General features: G+C 34.0%; 6 protein-coding genes across 9 annotated transcripts in view; 4 read left to right on the top strand and 2 right to left on the bottom strand.

Moving 5' to 3' along the window:
• The window catches only part of LOC116352105 (ras-related protein Rap1), a 9,835-nt gene extending 6,479 nt beyond the window's left edge, over positions 1–3,356 (top strand). For all 4 annotated transcript variants that reach the window (XM_031784410.1, XM_031784411.1, XM_031784409.1 and 1 more), the window contains exons 2-5: positions 514–1,008; positions 1,123–1,251; positions 1,383–1,535; positions 1,655–3,356. In XM_031784410.1, coding sequence (XP_031640270.1) covers positions 826–1,008; positions 1,123–1,251; positions 1,383–1,535; positions 1,655–1,744 — 555 coding nt within the window. In that variant the 5' untranslated portion in view covers positions 514–825 and the 3' untranslated portion in view covers positions 1,745–3,356. The remainder of the gene's footprint in view (positions 1–513; positions 1,009–1,122; positions 1,252–1,382; positions 1,536–1,654) is intronic.
• Positions 1–20,631, top strand: part of LOC116352054 — a 587,314-nt gene that overhangs the window by 273,087 nt on the left and 293,596 nt on the right. The gene's annotated exons all lie outside the window — the stretch shown is intronic.
• Positions 11,142–12,995, top strand: LOC116352085 (mitochondrial ribonuclease P protein 1 homolog). Its single transcript, XM_031784374.1, has 4 exons — positions 11,142–11,815; positions 11,877–12,026; positions 12,114–12,280; positions 12,349–12,995. The coding sequence occupies exons 1-4, from the start codon at positions 11,642–11,644 to the stop codon at positions 12,917–12,919; spliced, it is 1,062 nt and encodes a 353-aa protein (XP_031640234.1). The 5' UTR covers positions 11,142–11,641; the 3' UTR covers positions 12,920–12,995.
• Positions 14,642–15,738, bottom strand: LOC116352096 (uncharacterized oxidoreductase SERP2049-like). The gene has a single exon (XM_031784392.1). It carries the CDS (start codon positions 15,591–15,593, stop codon positions 14,799–14,801), a length of 795 nt encoding a protein of 264 aa, XP_031640252.1. The 5' UTR covers positions 15,594–15,738; the 3' UTR covers positions 14,642–14,798.
• Positions 15,784–16,536, bottom strand: LOC116352113 (ubiquitin-fold modifier 1). The gene is made up of 3 exons (XM_031784419.1): positions 16,412–16,536; positions 16,242–16,338; positions 15,784–16,171 (listed from the first exon to the last, which is right to left on the bottom strand). The coding sequence occupies exons 2-3, from the start codon at positions 16,310–16,312 to the stop codon at positions 15,967–15,969; spliced, it is 276 nt and encodes a 91-aa protein (XP_031640279.1). The 5' UTR covers positions 16,313–16,338; positions 16,412–16,536; the 3' UTR covers positions 15,784–15,966.
• Positions 16,826–20,343, top strand: LOC116352059 (mesoderm induction early response protein 1). The gene is made up of 8 exons (XM_031784319.1): positions 16,826–17,461; positions 17,666–17,925; positions 18,018–18,552; positions 18,616–18,714; positions 18,970–19,056; positions 19,160–19,236; positions 19,326–20,033; positions 20,137–20,343. The coding sequence occupies exons 2-8, from the start codon at positions 17,695–17,697 to the stop codon at positions 20,245–20,247; spliced, it is 1,848 nt and encodes a 615-aa protein (XP_031640179.1). The 5' UTR covers positions 16,826–17,461; positions 17,666–17,694; the 3' UTR covers positions 20,248–20,343.

Below are 20,631 nucleotides of genomic sequence, written 5' to 3'. Positions count from 1 at the left end.
AGAGAGAGAGAGAGAGAGAGAGAGAGAGAGAGAGAGAGAGAGAGAGATTGTGAATAAAATAGAGGCAGAAAATATACAGAGAGGTCAAACTTATGCGAGTGAAATTTTAATTCTTTTTATATGAATAACATTTTCATTTTCTTCTTATTTTATCGCGTCATATTATTATTTCAGCTAATTCAAATTCAACTCTCGTGCGCACAAACTCAAATTGTTCGCCACTGCGGTTGGACGTTTATCTAATTTACATCCGTCCCGCTCCTTGTTTACAAAGTGTTTTTATTTTTTATTTAATCATGTTGTTGTTGTTGTTTTTTTTTGTCGTCGATTGAATGGTGTGCGTGTGTGTGCGCGAGAGAGATTTTTGTTTTTATTCTCGAGTTTTAAATGAATTATTGTTTGAAGTGCATCTGCACAGTGTGTAATGTTTTATTCATTGAATGTCGTTTCTTTATCGTTGCTTATTTAATTTGTTTCTTTTTCTTTTGTTCTCTCACTCTCTCTGTGTGACAGATTTCAGCTTGGACTGGTGAAACGTAATTATTTCCATTCGAAATTTACTGGACTGAGAGACGATATACACATACATACACAAAACACACCCATCCATAATAGACCGTGAAGGGGTGATCCGTTGTGATTGTGATCGGAGAGAAAAAGAGTACCGGAAGTGCAGACCAAAAAGTGTACGATAGAACACACTGAGCAACAGGCAATTGTAGCAACAACAACAACAAAAACGATCATCATTGGCACAACATTCATTTATTGAATTTGAATTATTGAACAAGTGGAAATTGAATTAAAGAAAAGAAAGACAAAAAGATGCGTGAATATAAAATTGTCGTTCTGGGTAGTGGTGGTGTTGGCAAATCAGCGCTCACAGTGCAATTTGTTCAAGGAATTTTTGTAGAGAAATACGATCCAACCATCGAGGACAGCTACCGGAAGCAAGTCGAAGTTGATGGACAACAATGCATGCTCGAAATACTGGATACAGCCGGAACGGTAAATATACACTCACACTCTTCACAAGCACCCATCGCTATCAATCAAATAAATTCATATCATACAGCTAACATTTACTCATTCTCTTTCTCTCTCTTTTTCAATTTTATACAGGAACAATTCACAGCAATGCGTGACTTGTACATGAAAAATGGCCAGGGATTTGTTTTAGTGTATTCAATTACCGCACAATCAACATTTAATGATTTGCAAGATCTAAGGGAACAAATATTGCGTGTCAAAGTAAGTGATTTCAATTCGGCGATGATTCTGGCGGTTCTCTCAAGCCAAAATTTTCAATTAATGTTCAATTTTGTTGACGGAAATGAGACATATATTTTTTCAAACAATGCATTTTTCATCTACGTTTTCAGGATACCGATGATGTGCCGATGGTACTGGTAGGCAACAAATGCGATTTAGAAGAAGAACGAGTGGTCGGCAAGGATTTGGGAAAAGGTTTAGCCAATCAATTCAATTGTGCTTTTATGGAAACATCAGCCAAAGCTAAAATTAATGTTAACGATGTAAGTGATTTTTGCTTGAATTATCACAGACTCAACTCCCACTACAAAAAAGTCATCGCTTATTCATGAGTCAAGTTCCAAAATAATGAAAAATTTCTTTTATCGCCTTTCTTCCGCAGATATTTTATGACTTAGTGAGACAAATAAATAAGAAATCACCGGAAAAGAAGCAGAAGCAGAAGAAAAAAACGTTGTGTGTGATTTTATAAATTGTAATTGCTGCAAGACGAGAAAACAAAACAAAACACAAACACACACAAATGAAGTCACATATTAACCATCAACCACAAAACAAACACATGCATTACACATAAAATCTCATTCAGAAAAAGAAACCACATACAAATTTAAAAAAAGAGAATCCACAACACAAAATTTAAAATAAATTGGATGAAATACAAATCATAATAAAATAACATGATCATAAAAAATTACAAAGAAAAAGAAGAATTAAAAAAACACACAATTTTTAAGCTAAATAAGAAGAAAAAAATTCGAAAAGTGAAAACTCAAATGGATTCACACACTGTAAAGCCAATCACACAGATTAACAAAAAAACCAAGAGAGAGAAATTACAAACAGAAAAAGTTAAATAAAATCGTCAAATTGACTAAAAAAATGAGATAAAGGGAGAAATTTAGAACCAATTCATGGGCAGGAGGAACAATGTGAAAAAAAAAGATTTTATGAATAGAAATATATTGTAATTATGTGTAGTAAAAAAAAGAAAGCACACTACTCAATCAAATCACAAACAAAATTTATGGAAAAAGATGTCATAATCGGTGTGTGTAAAATGTGAACAAAACTACAAGCGCTTAAAAGCCGCAAACGTCAAATTTGAAACAAAAAAAGTAAGGAAAAACACGTTTTTGATTTATTCAACGAAATACCGTCAGTGAGTAAAATCAAGTATTACGCCTTTTTTCGCTACAACCACCATTTTTGATCGCATAGCAATTCCAAACTGTCTATTATTTGTTTCCGCTTATAATTTCATTCAAAACCAAATCGAAAAAAGGAGTAAGGCTTTAACTCAGAGTTTTCAACGAATCACGCCACATCTCCACTCTGACCTGAGCAAAATTTTCAATCTTTTGTGAAAAGAGAAAAGAATCTAGTGAATACGTTTCGAAACAGTTTTTTTTTGTTCCTTTTCATAGGCGTTTGTATTCAAAATTGTGTTCGTTTCATCGAGATTATTTGAATTTTCAAATGAAACTCATTGGTTTGTTGATAACTCTGTTTTACATATAGATATATATATAATATAATCGTTTCGTGAGATTTCCCCGTTAAATAAGATGATACAAAAACGATGAATTTTTTACAATTTATGTGTATAACATACACATGCATCAAAATTTATTAACATTTTCTTCTGTCTCCATATGTTCAAGTCTTTTATTTTACGTCTTGTTTTGTATTTTAAATTTTTTCATTTTTTGATTTGAACATTTGTCGACCGATTCAATTTTAATTCATCGCAACTACCGAATTATTTTCCATACCCAGAGACAGTATCAATGAGATTTTGGCTGATAAATTCGTGCAATTTTCGTTTTAAAACGCGCACAAAAACATAATGCGAATGCAAATACGTGCAACAACAAAAAAAATGTTTTATTTCACTCGCACATTTGTATGCGCATTTCGATGCACTTGTATCATACATTTTCATGTAGTTCATTTTATTCCCTCTCATCATCCCGGTGACCAAAAGACACACACACACACACACATCCACAACACCATACAATGACTTCAAAAGACAAAAACAATAACAACAACAACAATGTAACTAATCAAACAAAGAAGAGAAAATATGGATTCCCCCATAAAAAATGATAAACGCAAATTGGTATGAAAATGAAATGAAACATATATCCCTATTTCATTGATGAGAAAAAAAAGAAGTGAAAAGAAGAATTGAATAAGACAAAAAATGCGCGTTGAATTCTTTTTCTTGTTTATTAAATGTTAAACGTTATTGAAGATAAATAAAAGTGAGAAACTTTGAAAACAAACAAAAAAAACTCAAAAATGAAAGAAAAATTGTTTTGCTCGTCGTAATACCCCTAGTTTTTGTTTCCAAAATGAAAAAAAAATGTTTGACATGAGAATGAAAAAAAAAATCACCTACTAAATTTATGAAGAAAAAAAAAACACATTTTTTTACCAAAATCGCCTTTCACTCACAACTCAAAGTATATTTTCTCACACTATTATTTACTTATTTTTAATGAATAAAAAAACGAAGAAGAAAGAGAGAAGAAAAAAACACAAATTGGATATATTCAAAGAAAATTTGTAAAATGTTCGAAAATTAAAAATTTAGATTTGTTCTTAGGACATTTTTCGTATTACAATCTGTTTTCTTTTTGGTAATTCAACAAACAATTTATTGATCTTTTTTCTCCTCCCGTCACAGTTTTTTTTTTGTAATGTTCTAATGTTCATATTGATTAAAACAAAAAAAGAATCAACTGTTGAATCCATTTTTTCATTGAATATAAAGAAAAAGAAGAAGGAAAAACAAATTATGTAATTCTTATATAGGTATATTATAAAAAAATAAATAAACAGAGATGATTAAAAAAACAAATGATGGAACAATTGTTGGCGCAAAATCATCCATTCCAGGCATATGTTCACAGTCAAAATTGGGCCCGGATTTGTGTGTAGTTTCAGTCATATTCAACGTCACCAATGGAAGAGAAAAAGAGAAAAAAATCAATTAGTATAATATAAAAGTTGATTTGATTCATAGTTATCAGTAGCGCTTTTTTCAATGAACTCTACTCACCTACAAACGTACGAGATGTACGCGGTGCAGTTGTACGACTATCTCAATGATCCAAAATTGGATTCATCAAGACCTAATTATTATCTAATTAGTTTGCAAGGCCACAGATAGCACACTTATGTATACTAAATCAAGCCTAGCTAAGTAACATTCGTTACATTATTTTTTCTAATCTTAATACTAAATGACGTCGGTGTTTGTTTATTAATTGTCAAGCATATGCACGATGATATTTCCAAACTGGTCTTCCTCCCAAATGCCTTCGCCGTTATCCGCTTCGTTGTACCACTCGTCGTAGTTCTCATAGAACCATTCGTCGTACCAATTGTCGTCTTCATCGGCTGGCTCATCAGGTAGCTGGGCATGAGGTGGTTTCAGTGATGGATGGATTTCTTCACCGAACACCTCACAATGTCCTATCATTGAAAACACAACGAACCAAATAATAAACATTCAAACAAAATCTAATAAATCAATTTCGATTACCTTTGTACATGATACATTATTTAATGCCGATAGGTGAGTTCGCAGCACTACCACTAGCACCGATGTATGCCATAGTTGGTTTTCCATTTGTCAACATTTTGGCTGTTTCATCACTTGCATGAACAGAATCAGAGTAATGATCGAATTTTAACCGAACATATTTTCGTTGCGAATACACAGCAAGGGCTTTGTCCATCATTGCGACTCGAGTTTCGATGTAAAATTTCCAAACAAATTTTCCTTTTGGAGATGGCATGAAAATGAACGATTCCATGTGCGCTCTTTCCTCTTCCTGGAATTCCTTTCGATATCTTTTTCCTTTTTTCTCGCTCTGATTGTATCGAGCCAGCCAGTGGTATTCTCTTGCGTCAACGGTGATGTTTTCCTATAGCACAAAAACGACAAAAAAAACCATACAAATAAATTGAATGAATATGGCATTGTTTCGATACAATCAATTCAACACATCAAAATCACTAATAACTGGGGATACAAAAAAACACATTTGAAATATTTACCTCTGTGTCGGTTTCAATGTGACGACGAACAGTGGCATTCCATGTGCGAAAACCCGGATCAATGCCAATTTCATAAACGAAACACTTGAGAACTTCGAACATGTGACGAATTCGTTCCCATGATAATCCGGTCGACTCAGGTTTTCTTGGTTCGATGTACACCAATGACACTGCCACGTTGTCGGTGAGAGCGAGAAATGCGAATTCTTTTCCTTTGCCGAGCTTCTTAATTTTGTGCATGTCGAATACGTAGTTCCAACAGGAAAATGGATTCTCCTTGTACTCCGCATAGCTGATGTTAATTTTGCCATGTTTTCCTTTACGTCTTTTCAGTGCACCAATTTTGCATGCCATGAAATAGAATTGCGTGTGATCAATGCTGATGTGTTTTAGTTGGTTGTCGCATATTGGAATTGCATTGAAATTTCCTATTTTCGGTGGTGCGGGCTCAGATGGCTTTGGCAAATTACGATTGTTTCGATATTTCTCCCACAATGAACACAGATAATTATTATTTCGATGAAATTCGTCGATCGCACGTTGAATTTTCAAGAAAAAACGAAGTGACGCAAACCAGTTTTCTTTGACAACATATACATGTTGTGCGTTCGAATTCCTGTTGTTCGTGCATAATATTGATGTACTACAGCAGACACAGCATGATTCACATCTTTGTCTGTGATTAACTGTTCATCAGTACTATGAATCCGTAGCATTCGATTCAACTCGTATTGTTTCATAGTGAAAAGCTTCTTTATGTGGGATTTGCACCAGGTGTTAAGATTGGTTTGAACATTCTTGATGTATTGATCGACAATTGCATTGAATGCATTTCCCATGCCATGACGATGGGGCCAAATAAAACGAGGACAGGCTCGTCTCACGATCGACAAAAATTCAAACGGCAAATTTTGATGGTTTCCGTAGAGTACATCGTGGAAGTAATTATAAATTACCTCTTTGCCATTGCCATCGAAAAAGTCTGTATTTTCGTCGCATTCATCCTGGTCGATGGCTTTGTTTGCGTAATAAAGTAGCAACAATGAGGCCAGTGTGGAAATGCGCGTTGCTGCGAGGCACCATGTGAACACTAAAATACGAAAACTTTTGCGAAATTTTTGACGCAAAATGGTGTTCAGGGTTTGTTTGACGGTCCTATTTTGTGTGTTTTCATACTCTCCTTCTTTCTTGCGCTTCAGTTTTCACCTTTCTTTTGTTTCAAATCGATCGTATGCACTTTATATTCTGAACCTCACCCAACGAGTATGTTGTCTGAACTGAAACTGTCAACGATCAAAATCTAGGGGTTTTCATGTAAGATTTTCTTTCACGAATTCGACGAATAAACAACAGTATAACAAATAATACAAATTTTTACAAATCATGCAAATCTTTACCGATTTCACTATTTTGTGCCAAAAATCCACCGATATTCGCCGATATGCGAAGTGTCTTTGTTCTGGAAGTGGGCTTTGGTGGATCCTCAGGATCGTTCAGAACCGCTCCCAGGTCTGGAAGTGGACCCTCAGGATGGGTCAGGGCATTGTCAAACCATGGTCTGGTCGATCCAGAGGATCCACCAAAACCCACTTCCAGAACTGGGAGCGGTTCTGATGATCCTGTGGATCCACCAAAACCCACTTCCAGAACAATTAAGTATCAAAAAATACCCGAATATTAACGATATTTTACAGATATGCCGATCTTTCACCGATATGAAAGCAAATATCATCGAATAAAAATACATGCAAACCCCTAGATCAAAATGATTCTCGTTTGCGAAAAATCCTTGCAGTTTATCACACAGTCTTAAATCATCGTTTCGTTGCGTTACAAATGTGTGCCTCAATTTGATGATGTGACAATTTTCAAGCACACTTCATTCCAATTTGGATCATTCGAATTTCACATTTTGATATGAATTCTCTTTCTTAGAAACAATGAAGCAACATTCACCAAAAAATACAATAAACAAATTCACTGCGTTGATCGAACGATTGACACAAATGGTGATGAAATTTGGATTTCTTTACGTTGCTATTTTGTGGATGTTCTGTTATTTTAAACTAAAAACAGAAGCAAACTCAAAATTCACCGTAAATGCTTCCATTTATTTTAAAATCGCACAAAAATGCATATTGATTTGAGAATGAGCGGAAAATAAATGATGATTTTATTTGATTGTATGCCGAACACAATGTTTGCGAATGATTCTAGATTTCTAATTAACCGCACAACAATCACTGAACAGAATCAAGCAAAATAAAAGCCAAAAGCAGCGAAATAATTAACAAAAAAATGAGGGCCAATGCGATTTTCGTTGTGACAGCAACTAAATTCTGTAAATGGGCAATGTGACCAACAACAAATGTCATACAAATTCAATTGAGATGCCGATGCGATGTGTTAATACTAATACAAAAACCGAATCTGAGTTACTTGAACACAACACATTCGCATGCTCTTTTCCATGAAAACTTATTCACATTGAAATGTTGTGTTGATTTTTTTCTTCAAACGCACAACAACAACACCATTCTATACATCTAAACAATGAGTGAAAAGAAATACGACGCTTATAACGATAATGTTTACAAAAATTCAATAACCATGAATTTTTTGTTTATTCATCCTTTTCACTCGCTTCGCTTGCCAATCGTTTTGTTTATTAACATAAGAAGTAGTAAGAAACTGTATCATACAAAGTCATACTATGTGTGTATAGAAATGTATGTAAACCAACGAAAGCAAAACTGAATGTAATGTTCATGGATATTCTTCAGCGTCTGAAATAGCCACTTCCACCAACATTTCCGAAAAGGCATCCAAAACTGTAAAACAAAAACGTTAGCTCTTTGAAGAAGTCTTATAAGAACAGTTGAAAAATCATCATTTTTTTCTATAGAAAATTGATATCGATTGTAAACTATTTATGCCTATAATCTACTTTCCATTTGACACGAAAATGACCACCGAAATGGGTGAAAGCGTTACATTTTTCAACGTTAAAATAGATAAAAAACATTACATTTTTGTTTGCTTAATTAATATTAATTGTGAACATTTTTTTTTATTTCTTTTTCTGTTCAGTAGCCACTACAATCGAACCAAGCGAATGTTTTTGAAAAACGACTGACGATTGTTCGGCTTTTCCATATAATACGATGAACGCGTTCGAATGTATTCAATATAAAATACATTGGCTTTGAGGAGAATGCGTTTGATTTTTATGAATTAGGCTACCGTTTTGATGATCTTTTTGGATTATTGTTAAGTAGCTCTGTGCAGGTGCCATATTGGGTTTGAACGTATTTTCAGAGCCCGTTTGTCCGAGCTAAAATTGACATAAATATGAGTGCGTAAAAAAGGTGTCAGATATAGCCCGCTAAATCTCGCTTAGGGCCATACATGGGCACAGGGGGTGTAAGCCCAGATAACTCCCCTCTTAAATCGTCTGAGCTAACACACCCCCCCACCCATCGGGGGCAGCCGAGAAATCTTCCGAATTGCTAGGGATTTTTCATTGGAAATTGAAGACCTTGTTTTTTATGCTATTGGGAGAAAATCTTTCAATTTGCTAGGGATTTTCGTCAAAAAGTGATCTCCAAAAAAAACGAAAAGATCCCGTTTTGTTATGGTATTTCGAGAGAAAAATTCTTTCGATTTGCCAGAGTTTTTGATTAGCCGATGGACCCCCCACCCCTTTAAATTTTTTCCGCCCCTTAAGGCTCTATTTCCCAGGCGTCTGATTATAATCGTGTCCGATCCGATTGTGAAAAATCGGACACGATTACAATCGAACAACGAATAGTGGCACTAATATGATAAAAAGCGATGTACGATCACTTCTTTTCTTCATAATAGGAGAATAAAATCCGAACAATTTTCTAATGGAATAATTGAATGCGACTTAAGTCGATAATTAATAATTATTATCTCCAAACTCGGAAATTTGTCCATTATATTGTGTTGTATATACGGTTGCATCTTGCATACTTGAACTTGTATAAAAAAAACTCTAACTGATTCCTTCTTCAATTGAATTCAATTTATATTGGGTAATTTGGGTTCGTTTTTCAAAAGTACAATAAACTACAAATGATTGCAATTCGTTGCTACAATAAAGTGTGAAGATAATGCAAATTATACTCGAGTGTTAGAGTCTGATTTGTCAAGAATCTGCTTTAATGCTGCCATCCTACTTGCGAAAGGACCCACTAAATGCAACGGAATTATAATCTCATCCACTCAAATTGTTACATCTTACAAATGTATGCAATATATTGAGTGTTGTGGTGAATTTTCACCTATGTATATTGGTTATTCGAAAATATTTCGGTTCGAGTCGGTGCAACAGAAAGATTAAGTGGTGGAATAATAAGACTAGTATATGTAGATAGTGTTAGGTACATTTTTTATCCTCTTGATAATTTTAGTTTTTATTGGTATACAAAACGTCCTCAACCTCCATTACCTTCATATGTTAATGGAACAAGTCATGATTTAGCTGTGCTTACACTTAAGAAACCATTACCACTTGGGCCAACGATTCAACGATTGTCCAATAGGGTTGGCTGAAAAGAAAGACGACATCTACATAAAAGAGAGATCCATCGTTGAAATTAGTGGGTATGATACATATCGTTACGATAATATCACAGAATTACGAACAATAACGACGCCAATAATGCAGATCAACAAATGATTTAAGGTAACAACATTACATCTGAACATTTTTACAATTTTACTATTACTATTTAATACTTTTTGTGATGAGGTCTTTGAATTGTATATACGCAAGCATTTCTAACGACTTTCAGATGCAGTGCATATCAATATACAGGGTGGGCCAGAATAACTGAGAGGTTTTCACTTAACATTCTTACGACTGTACAATGACTTTTGATTCACCCGGTCTTGCACCGCTATGTTTGTTGATCCTTAGTCTAACTATTATGATAATGTGTATTTTGATTCATTGTTTATTTGAGGCGCAATAACAATGGATGTGAAACGTCAACTCATCTTAAATTTGCACAAACGTGGTTTTCGAAACATTGATATTTTCCGACAGCTACAAAACGAACAGGTTTGCATGACATTTATTGAACGTACTATCAAACGATACAAGGAACGTGGAACTGTCGACTTACAAAAGAAACCCGGGAGAAAAAGATCCGTTCGTACAAAAACTCATCAAACAAGTCAAAGCCAAAATTCGCCGAAATCGCCAAAGGAGTGCCAGAAAGCTAGCTCAAGAGCACAATATTAGCCGGTCTTCGATGCGACGTCTTGAAATATGGTCTTATATTGTATGCCAAACACCAGATACAGAAGTCAGCAATCATTCGATATAAACAATCAATTCAATGAATCTTGCGATTGTGTTGAAATCCGTCAAATTTGTAAAAACAAAATATTGTATATTTCGAAGCAAAAACACTCAAATATTGAAGACTTTTTCTGCTATTTTTTTTTCATCAAGATGTAATATTTGTTGCCATTATCTCTTTTTCTTGGCGAAACACAAAGGTATTGTATGAAAAATGTCAAACTTCTCTGAAGATTTTCTTCACCAAATTTAACTTTCTCATCGGTAAAAACATTTGCTGATAAATTACATTCTTCGTTCAATTGTTAGACATTTTAGTAACATTTCACCAAATGATACAGAAAATTTAATAGTATTTGTAAATCGAAGAAAAAAAAAATTAATTATTTTTTTCATTTTTCGCGATTTTTCATCATCTACATGGCGATCTTATATGAAACTCTCGGAGACTCGGTATAGGACACAAAACGTGAAAAAAATACATTTTTTTCTCAATTCTCAAACACAACTAAGTGGTCTACATTATCTGGTGTGATCAGAACGTAAAAATTTGTCATCTGTGTCACCCAAATCGTGCTTGGTAAAATAAGATATTCATGGTGTCTCACTCACTCTTGTATGAATGTTTACAAACGACATTCTATTAGCACACAACTAAAAATTAAAATCCATGCAAAATTGCAAATGGCGCGTATTAACTTCGGTATCATGATACTTGATACTCATTGTGATACGCCGTATCATAATCGATCTTGATATACGCTACTCATGTTGATACTCGTATTAAAATTCGTTTTAATAGTTAATGAAGCATTCGTCAGTAGTAACTATTAAGATATCATGATATTTTATTAATACTCGGACATCTATAGGTTAAGACAGTGTCGTTTGGCTCAAGTTTTAATAAGAATATTAAATATTTTTTCTAAGGTTTGTTGTTTAGTAAGGTTTGAATGAAAGAAAATGTTGAGAACAATGTTATTGTCAACGCGAATTCAAGTAGCTTCAAAATGGAACGTTATACATGCTGTATCAAGTCAGTTACGTTTCTATTCTAAGAATCCCGATGAGGTACAACAGTGGATATCTACGCTGGATGAGGCACAACAAAATCGTATAAGGTTCTTTCAAAATGAAGTAATTATATGTGACAATTTTCGTGTTTTTATTTCGAAAATTAATATTATTTCAATTTTAGGTTACATTGAAACGTGATCAAGCTGAAAGTGTGCCAACAGTAGAATATCTCACTACCAACGTCCAACATCTTATGAATCTATCAAATAATCAACGTATAAAATATTACAATTATTTAAATAAAACGGAAGCATCAATCGCCTCCAAATCAGTATGTACAAATTAACTAAATGAACAAAATATATCATCGAATTTTTTTTTTTTTTCAAAAATAAAACACTCCCATTTTTATTCATAGGGAAAAGATAATATTCGGGAAAAAATCCAGGAAGAAAAGACTTCAATGGGTGTATTTGACGAAGAAAAACCAGCAAGTGATCAAAAATACATCGAATATGGATTTGGCAAAAATGCTTTAATACCAAAAATTCACGGCCGAACAATTGACAAATGGAGGAATACGCGGTAAATTTGTTGTGAATTTTCAACTGATTCAATATTTAAAATTAAAAAAAAAAACACATTTATTACAGAACATTGTGGCATGAACATTTGGGCGCCCCAAAACTGATATACGATTGTAGTTATTCACACTACATGACGCCACGTGAAAATAACGAAGTGGCTAAACAATTGACAATAGCCTTTGGAAATAATCGTCGACATTTTCAGTCATACGAGCTTAATTTTTGTGGCATGGACAAACAAAGTATGCTATGGTCATCACTACTAAAAAAAATCCCAACAATTACTACTAAACCGCTACCACTCCGAATACACAAAGCTGATGCATCGGAAGTTTTTCCGAAAGAAAAACTCGTCTTACTCACGCCAAATTTGCCAAACGTATTAAGAGAGTACAATAACGATGATCATTACGTAATTAGCAGCATTGTTGATCGCGGTGATAAAAAACCATTATCAATTGCTAAGGCAAAAGAATTGAATATTCGTCATGCACGTCTTCCCTTGGAACAGTATCGTAGATGTCGAATGAATAAAGCATTGACATTAGATCAAACGATGAGCATAATGCTTGAATTAAAAAGAACACGCGATTGGAATAAAGCATTTGATTTTGCTGCAGGACGCAAATTTTACTAGTTTTACTAGCAAGTAAAAAAATGATGGTTTTTAGTAAAAATATCCAATAAAGTAATTATAAGCATTTTTGCATGAATGTACTTTTGATTTAAGTTTGAATTTCAAAATAAAATTGTGTTATATTAAATGTAAAACTTGATTAACCCTCCTAGGTATAGAGTGAAAAAAAAACTTGAACGGATAGAGTCGGTCCATTGGACCGCCCATACAAAATGTATGAAAAGTCTATGAAATGAACAAAATTATATTTCTTTTTTTGTTGAAATTTTCATTATAAATTTTTTTAAATGGGAAAAAAGGTTGAAAATAAATAATTTATGACAAAATCAATTGGAATCTGATGATGCAGTTTCATACGGACGCTTTTTGGTGCAGTTCGTACACATCGCAATTTTTTCGGAAAGTTCACCACAAACATTTTTCATACATTTGCTGCACTGTGTTCGCGTCTTTTTATTGGTTTTAGTGGGACATAAATGACATACATTTTTTTTTATCTTGTTTGGTTTGCGTTGTTGAAGTTGACGGTGCTGTTGAACTGTGCTGAGTACAGCTCGATGCGCTTTATTAAATCCATAAGTAGATCTGCGTGCTATTTGATCATACACCAATGCTTCCGATAATTCGATCAAAAATTTCTTGCGTTGAAATGAATATCGATCTCGTGTAATTCCATGTTTTGCATTATAAACAATGAAAGCAGCGACTCCACAATGTGGAGTCCATATACATTGATCAAGTTCATGAAGAAAGGCCAACGATTTCTGCCTCGTTGACATGAATAGCTATGACACAGTTGATCTGAATGATCAACGCCACCTTTTGTGCTGTTATAAAATGTACTGATTTCATCTTCAGAAACCACACTTTTGATCGACAGCGAACGAATCATATTTGTGTTTCTTAGCTTATATACACATATACACAAATTCTTTCTTTTTCATTCTTTGCTGCATTGCTGAATCTACTCTATATGCACCGTTTTATAACGCAAAATTCAGAATGTGCACTGTTGACAGTTTTGAATTGTTTTATTTTTTACTGTTTATATGAGGTTTTCATGCATTTTGTATGGGCGGTCCAATGGACCGCCACTATACGTTCTAGGTGAGATTTGGTTTTATCAAATGTCCACAACATATACAATTATTTTATGATAGAAACAGTATGTACATGAATTATTGAAATTTTGAATTTTTTTAATTTACTTCGATTTTTATTCAATTTTTTCAAAAATTTCGGTCCAATGGACCGCCTCTATACCTAGGAGGGTTAATAATCCTGTATCTTATGAAGTATGTGAAGTTGATCTAACTGCAAAACAGAAATTCTAAATCATTTCAATTCTACCGCCTCCAATGCTGTGAACAACTGTGTGTTGTGGATCTGTGTATTGTTTGAAATGTGACAGTTCAAATGTGTGTGCGTTTTTTTCAAGCGTTCAGGATCGCATACATTTATGCGATACATTGAATGATGCATGCATCGTTTGATGCGAATCAAATAACGCAAACACAACGCTAACGATGTCGCTATGAGTACGGACCTGACAGCGCACCACGTGCTTATATGATACACGTAATGATGTGAATGTTCAATAAAGCAAGACCGTCGTGTGCTACTAGATCCGCACGTACAACGACAGCGTTAGCGTTATTTGATGCGCATGAAATGATGCATGCATCATTCAATCTATCGCATAAATGTATGCGATCCTGAACGCTTGGTTTTTTTTTAAATAATCAAATTACCTATGCTAACATAAAAGCCTAAAGGATTTTCAAATTGAATGTATTTATTTTTTCATTTTGTAGAATTAAAACAAATTAATTAAAATACCACATTTTGTGCAACTGCATTTGCAATAACCGCCCCGCCATCAACAGTCAAAAGTACTCCAGTGAGATGCGAAGCCGCCACTGCAGTTACCAATTCTACCAAGAGGAGCCAATTTTTCCATAGAACCAAAATATTTCTTTACTTGCTGTGGTGTCATACCAAATCCGGTTTCAACTATTGGGATACGAATGTGAGCGGGATTGATTGCATTAACCCGTATGCCTTTTGAAGCCAAATATAATGCAGCACATTTTGTCATTTGATCCATTGCAGCTTTTGATATGCAATAGGCTAATGTGTTTGCTTTTGCAACTGTACTGTATACACTCGAAACATTTAAAATGTTTCCTTTACTTTTTGCCAAATGTAGAACAGCCAATTGTGAAAGATGAATAGCACTACGAACATTTACATTAATGATGCGATCGAATTCATGCAATTTTATTGTTTGAATTGAATAAGGCGCCACAATGCCAGTATTGTTAATGAAGACATCCAATCGTCCAAAATGAGTGACAGTCTCTTCAATTATTCTTTCACCAGTTGTTACATCAGCGACAATAATCAATGGATTCGGCGCACCAAAACTTTTTATTTTATCGCTAACACTATTCAAATTTTCTTGATTGCGACCAACCATAGCAATGCTAGCACCTTTTTTAGCCAAATGAACAGCAGCATCAGCTCCAATGCCGGAACTGGCACCAGTTATTAAAATAACCTTATTTGCAAAACTCATTTTCTTTGCCTTTTTTAAATGGAAATTTTCCAAAGAACAAAAAAAAAAACAAATACCTTTTACTTTTAACTCAAAAGACATCTGGCGTGCAACCATCGTGAAAACGTGACTTATATAGTTCTTATTTCGATTTAATAAGATTTAAGTATCACTACATCTATTATCTCATAATTTGTATCGATGTGTTTATCATTTTTTGCTGTATGAGAGAAACACAACAACATTATGAAAACTACAGACGAAGACAACAACATTTTTAAATGAAATTCAATTTTTAACGCACTTATTTTGTTTTGTTTTTTTTAAATAAATTGTTGTGATATTTTCGTATTAACAAGAAAAATGTAGCATACAATCATGGTAAAACATATTAGAAATATTGTGAATGCATGAAAAATTCGATTTTTCTATTTTCACATTTGATTTGTTTTTTTCTCGATAATTGTTTTGGTGCCATTGTCATGTCTGATTATAAATCGATGTGGCCGACCCGATCGCGTGGAATTAAACGAAGCTCTGATCCATGTTTTAGGAAAACATTTCCAGCTGTTTGTTGTGGATTGATTCCGATACCATCTTCTGTGATGATAGCTGTGGTAGCTGGATCTACTTTGAATTCTTCGGCAGCAAATTTCACAACAGCTGTGAATGGAATACTTGCCAATACGCTAAAACTAAAAAAAGACAAAGAAAAACCTTCATTACCATATCGCAATCATTTGATTAAAATGCACTTTCACTTACACTTTAAACGGCAGCTTTGGGTCTGATGTCAACGTTACTTTGAATTTTACTTTTGAATCGTCTTCACTCATTTTGGATGGAGATTTAAAAAAAAAAACTAAAACACACAAAAAAACCAAGTTAAATATTAAATCCAAATTCGAGAGCAAAAGCAATGCAAGTATATTTACCTATATTTCTAATTTGGGTGCTGTACGAATGAAATATAAATCAGAGCGCTGCTGACAACAAATGTTATTGGATATCTGTCGATGTGTCATACACTGTTTGAAGTTTTGTGTAAAAGTCGAATTTGACGTTGTGTGTTGGTTGTGCAAATCGTTTCATTTTTTTTGTGTTGGTGGTACCGAAATACGAGCGCGCTCATCAATAAATTTAGAATATACGAAAGTTGGTACGCTTGAATTTGATGGATGGCATCGAATCGATTTGCACACGATGTGAGACTGTGTGTGTGCGTGTGTAGAAAAATGCATATAAACTGTATGCCATTTGACATTTAATCTATTGTATTTTTGTTCATCGAAGCCAGTGTCTGTATGGCATGCTTGAAGCATTTGTGTATTTGTGTTTGTGTGTTTTGTATGTGACTCTGTGTGTTTTTTTTTGTATAAGTTTGAAGATATTATACTATATCTTCTTCTTTTTAGTTGAATCTGAATTATTTTGTATACAAAACTCTCTCGGTTTTGACTTTTATTTTATGCGCGTTTTTGATCGCCAACCACTGAATCGTTTGACAAAATTTGTTTGTCTCATAGAAAAATTACCGACAACAATTGCTTCATCAAATCGTGCAAACATCCGAAATTTTACGTTTCAGTGAAGTGTAAACAATATTTCAAATTCACATGTGCGTGCATTTCCCTTCTTTTTTTAAATGCTAAAAGAATTTTTTTTTATTCAATTATTTTTTCGAACGAATATGCATTAGACGGTTTTAAAAAAAAATATTCGTTTGTTTGTGAGAGAGAGAGAGCGTGCGTGAGTAAAATCTACAAGACAATAAACAACAACAATAAGAACAATTCACACCACCGAAACAAAAATTTCCCCGATCCAAAGAATTTCGAAAATAATTTTAAAGTCATAGGCTGCTAAAGGATTTATATGTCGTATATTTTGGAATTGTCATTCGCATATATCTATTCGCATATTTATTTTGTGTGACCGTGTATACACCGAATTCATTCACAGGCGTCCTATTGAATTTCGCTCAGGTAAAGACACACGCTCATGAAAATAAACTAACAACAAAATTTTGTGCGCCTTTTTGTTTCGTCAGAAGCGACTCATTTTGCTTGATGAATTTCTATAGATTATGCGAGTCGATTTTAACAAATGGAAAGAGTTTTTGTTTTGCCGCCAATTATTTTTATCCCCATTTACTGACGCTTTCATGCCACTTTTTTCTTGTTCTTTAGATTTTTGGTGATTTTTGAGAAGACATACAATGGCATCGAGGAAAAGCACAAATGATAGTGCGTCCAGTTCGAGGGGAAATCGAAGTACGAGCAAAGATGACAGTGGCACCGATCCCAATACCAGCGATGACAAACTATTCGAACCATCATTGGAGATGATGGTCAACGACTTTGATGATGAGAGCACCCTCGAATTAGAAGAAAAAATGGCATCAACCGAAGCACAAGATCCAAATGCCGAATTAAATAGTTTACAAAAAGTGAGTAACCATTTTGCAAATCAAACAATGTGATTTCGTTAGATGATGAAATACCTACAACCCTAAATTTTCAACTATTTTTCATCAAATAGGAAGGAGATATGCCAATTGAGGAATTATTAGCATTATATAATTGTGTAACGCCACCGATTCATACGTTCACGCCAACGGGCGGAAAACGAAAATCGAAAACATCACGAAATGCTGGCATTGATAAAACACTTATGCCACCGCCAGACACGATGAAAAACACACCAGAAACATCGACCAGCGATAAAGCCAAGGATGAACAATCGGAACAACGTTCTGCTATAGCCGAAACAGAAACCACAACTGAAATAAAACCTAACACAGACACACCGGTCAAAGATGAAGAAATAAAGGAAGAAACTCCATCGGAACCTAGTAAAAATGTGAAAGAAGAAGATGAATCAGTAGAAAAAGTGAATGAAAAAGACCGTGGCCAATCATCAATGGTGGTGGTGGTGGAGGAAGTAGAACCAACGAAAACTGAGATTAAACAAGAGTCGAACGAAATTAGCTGTGGCAATGACAAAGAAAATAATTCTAAAAATGACAACCAATCGAAATTAGATCCGAAGAATTCTTCGGATACCAATGATAGAGGTATTTTTAGCAATTGTCATTTTTGAGCATAATTTTTTTTAAAACAAAAAATAAAATTTCCAGATGAAGAGAGTGATACAAAATTGGATTCAACAATTATCAAAAATGACGAAATTAAAAAGCCCAATGAAGATGAGACAGTTGAAGAAACATTGGATAAAGGTATGAATTTTGGTTTGTTTAACGAAACGCAGATTAAACAAAATTAGAGAAAAAGAGACAAAATGATTATAGTCATATCATTATAAACATGACCTTTACTCCGAATTTCGATGAATTGTATTTAAAATGTAAAAAAAAAATTCTGTCGAATAATCCGGTGTTTAAAAAATTCAAATTGATGTGACGTCACTTATTTAGATTCATTTTTATTTCATTTTTTTATTGTAATTTGATTTCAATTTCTGAATATTCTAGATGAAGAAGAATCCGAAGAGGAGGAGTCTGAATTGAAAAAACTATATCCCGAAACGTATAAAACCAATGAGCCACGACTTTTACGAGGTAAGTTATCTCTGACTATATTGTATGTAATCGGTAACAGTGGTTCCCAAACTCTATTGAATTGAAAAATTATTAAATTGAAAAAAATCATTTTTATTCACAGCTAGTTCTCAGCCAAACAGTGACGACGAAGAAGAAGAGGACATTGATTATAGTCCGGAAGAGGATGAATTTAAAAAGGTACATTCTTTTATTATTTTCTCTTACAACCATAAAAAGGTGTTTTATTATATAAAAAAAATGTAATCATTTATATGCGTTATTTACAGAAAATCATGGTTGGCAGTGAGTATCAAGCTCAAATTCCCGAAGGTTTGTGTCGTTACGACGATGCGTTACCATATGAAAATGAGGATAAATTGGTTTGGGATCCATCTCAATTGCAAGAATGTGATATTGAATCGTATTTACAAAAAGCGAGCATACCAGTAATTGTTGGTTCACCATCATCACAATCGCCGGCATCGCCAATATCACAATGTTCGAATCAAAAACCATCATTAACACTACCAAACGGTGTTCATCTTCGTGATGACGAAGGTTCATTATTCTTATTGCTTCAATGTGGTCATAATACAGAAGAGGCGTTGCGTCGAAGGCGTTTAAATGCAACAATACCGCAAACAGCGGTGGCCGTTGCAGCAACCGCATCGAATCAATCGCCCATCGAAAATACCCTATGGTCGGAAGAAGAGTGTCGGAATTTTGAGAGTGGTTTACGTGTATATGGCAAAGATTTTCATGCAATTCAACAGTCAAAGGTGCGAACACGATCAGTTAGTGAACTCGTTCAATTTTATTATTTGTGGAAAAAAACCGAACGACATGATATATTTGCGAATAAAGCACGTCTTGAGAAGAAAAAATACAACTTACATCCAGGGCTCACCGATTATATGGATCGATTTTTAGAAGAACAAGAAAATAACGGCGGTATCAGTATAAATACATCAATAAATAACACCATTAACACAACAGTGAGTATTCACCCTTTTAAATAATATCATTTTGTTGATATACAAATTGATTTAAATTAATCTCACTCTCACACACATACATACGTATCCATTTCAATTTCAGTCACACGGTAATAGTAATGGCAATGAGCATGCAAGCCGGGATCGAAGTATGTCACCGGTTATAAATAGTTTACTATACACAGATTGTAAGCGTCAACGAATGTCAGAATAAATGAAAAAAATACATCGTTTCGTTGAATCATTATCATTAACATCTTCATCATCCATCAGCAGAGACAAAAACCACTCGAGAAAAAAAAAAAAATAATCATCATTCGCCCGACGTAGAAAAAAACTCCATATACACCAAAATTCAATCGCGTAAAATCGTCGAGAAAATTTATGATGCTGCAATCCATAATGCATTGTGCAAATCAATACCACCCAGCCATAACCTATGAAACGCTTCAGTCAACATTTTATTTTCCTTCTCTCAATGTGTGTGTGTCTTTTATTTTATCGCTATTCAAATTATTTCTCTCAAAATGCACTCAACAACAGAAATTTCGGTTTGTTGATGCTCTATTGCATAGGGCATTAAATATACCAGTCGAAG

This window comes from Contarinia nasturtii, unplaced genomic scaffold, assembly GCF_009176525.2.
Source record: "Contarinia nasturtii isolate CC-2019 unplaced genomic scaffold, AAFC_CNas_1.1 Cnas_scaffold_187, whole genome shotgun sequence".
NCBI classification, from domain to species: domain Eukaryota; kingdom Metazoa; phylum Arthropoda; class Insecta; order Diptera; family Cecidomyiidae; genus Contarinia; species Contarinia nasturtii.
Note: the sequence above shows the minus strand (reverse complement) of the source record. Positions and strands in the feature narration are given on the sequence as shown.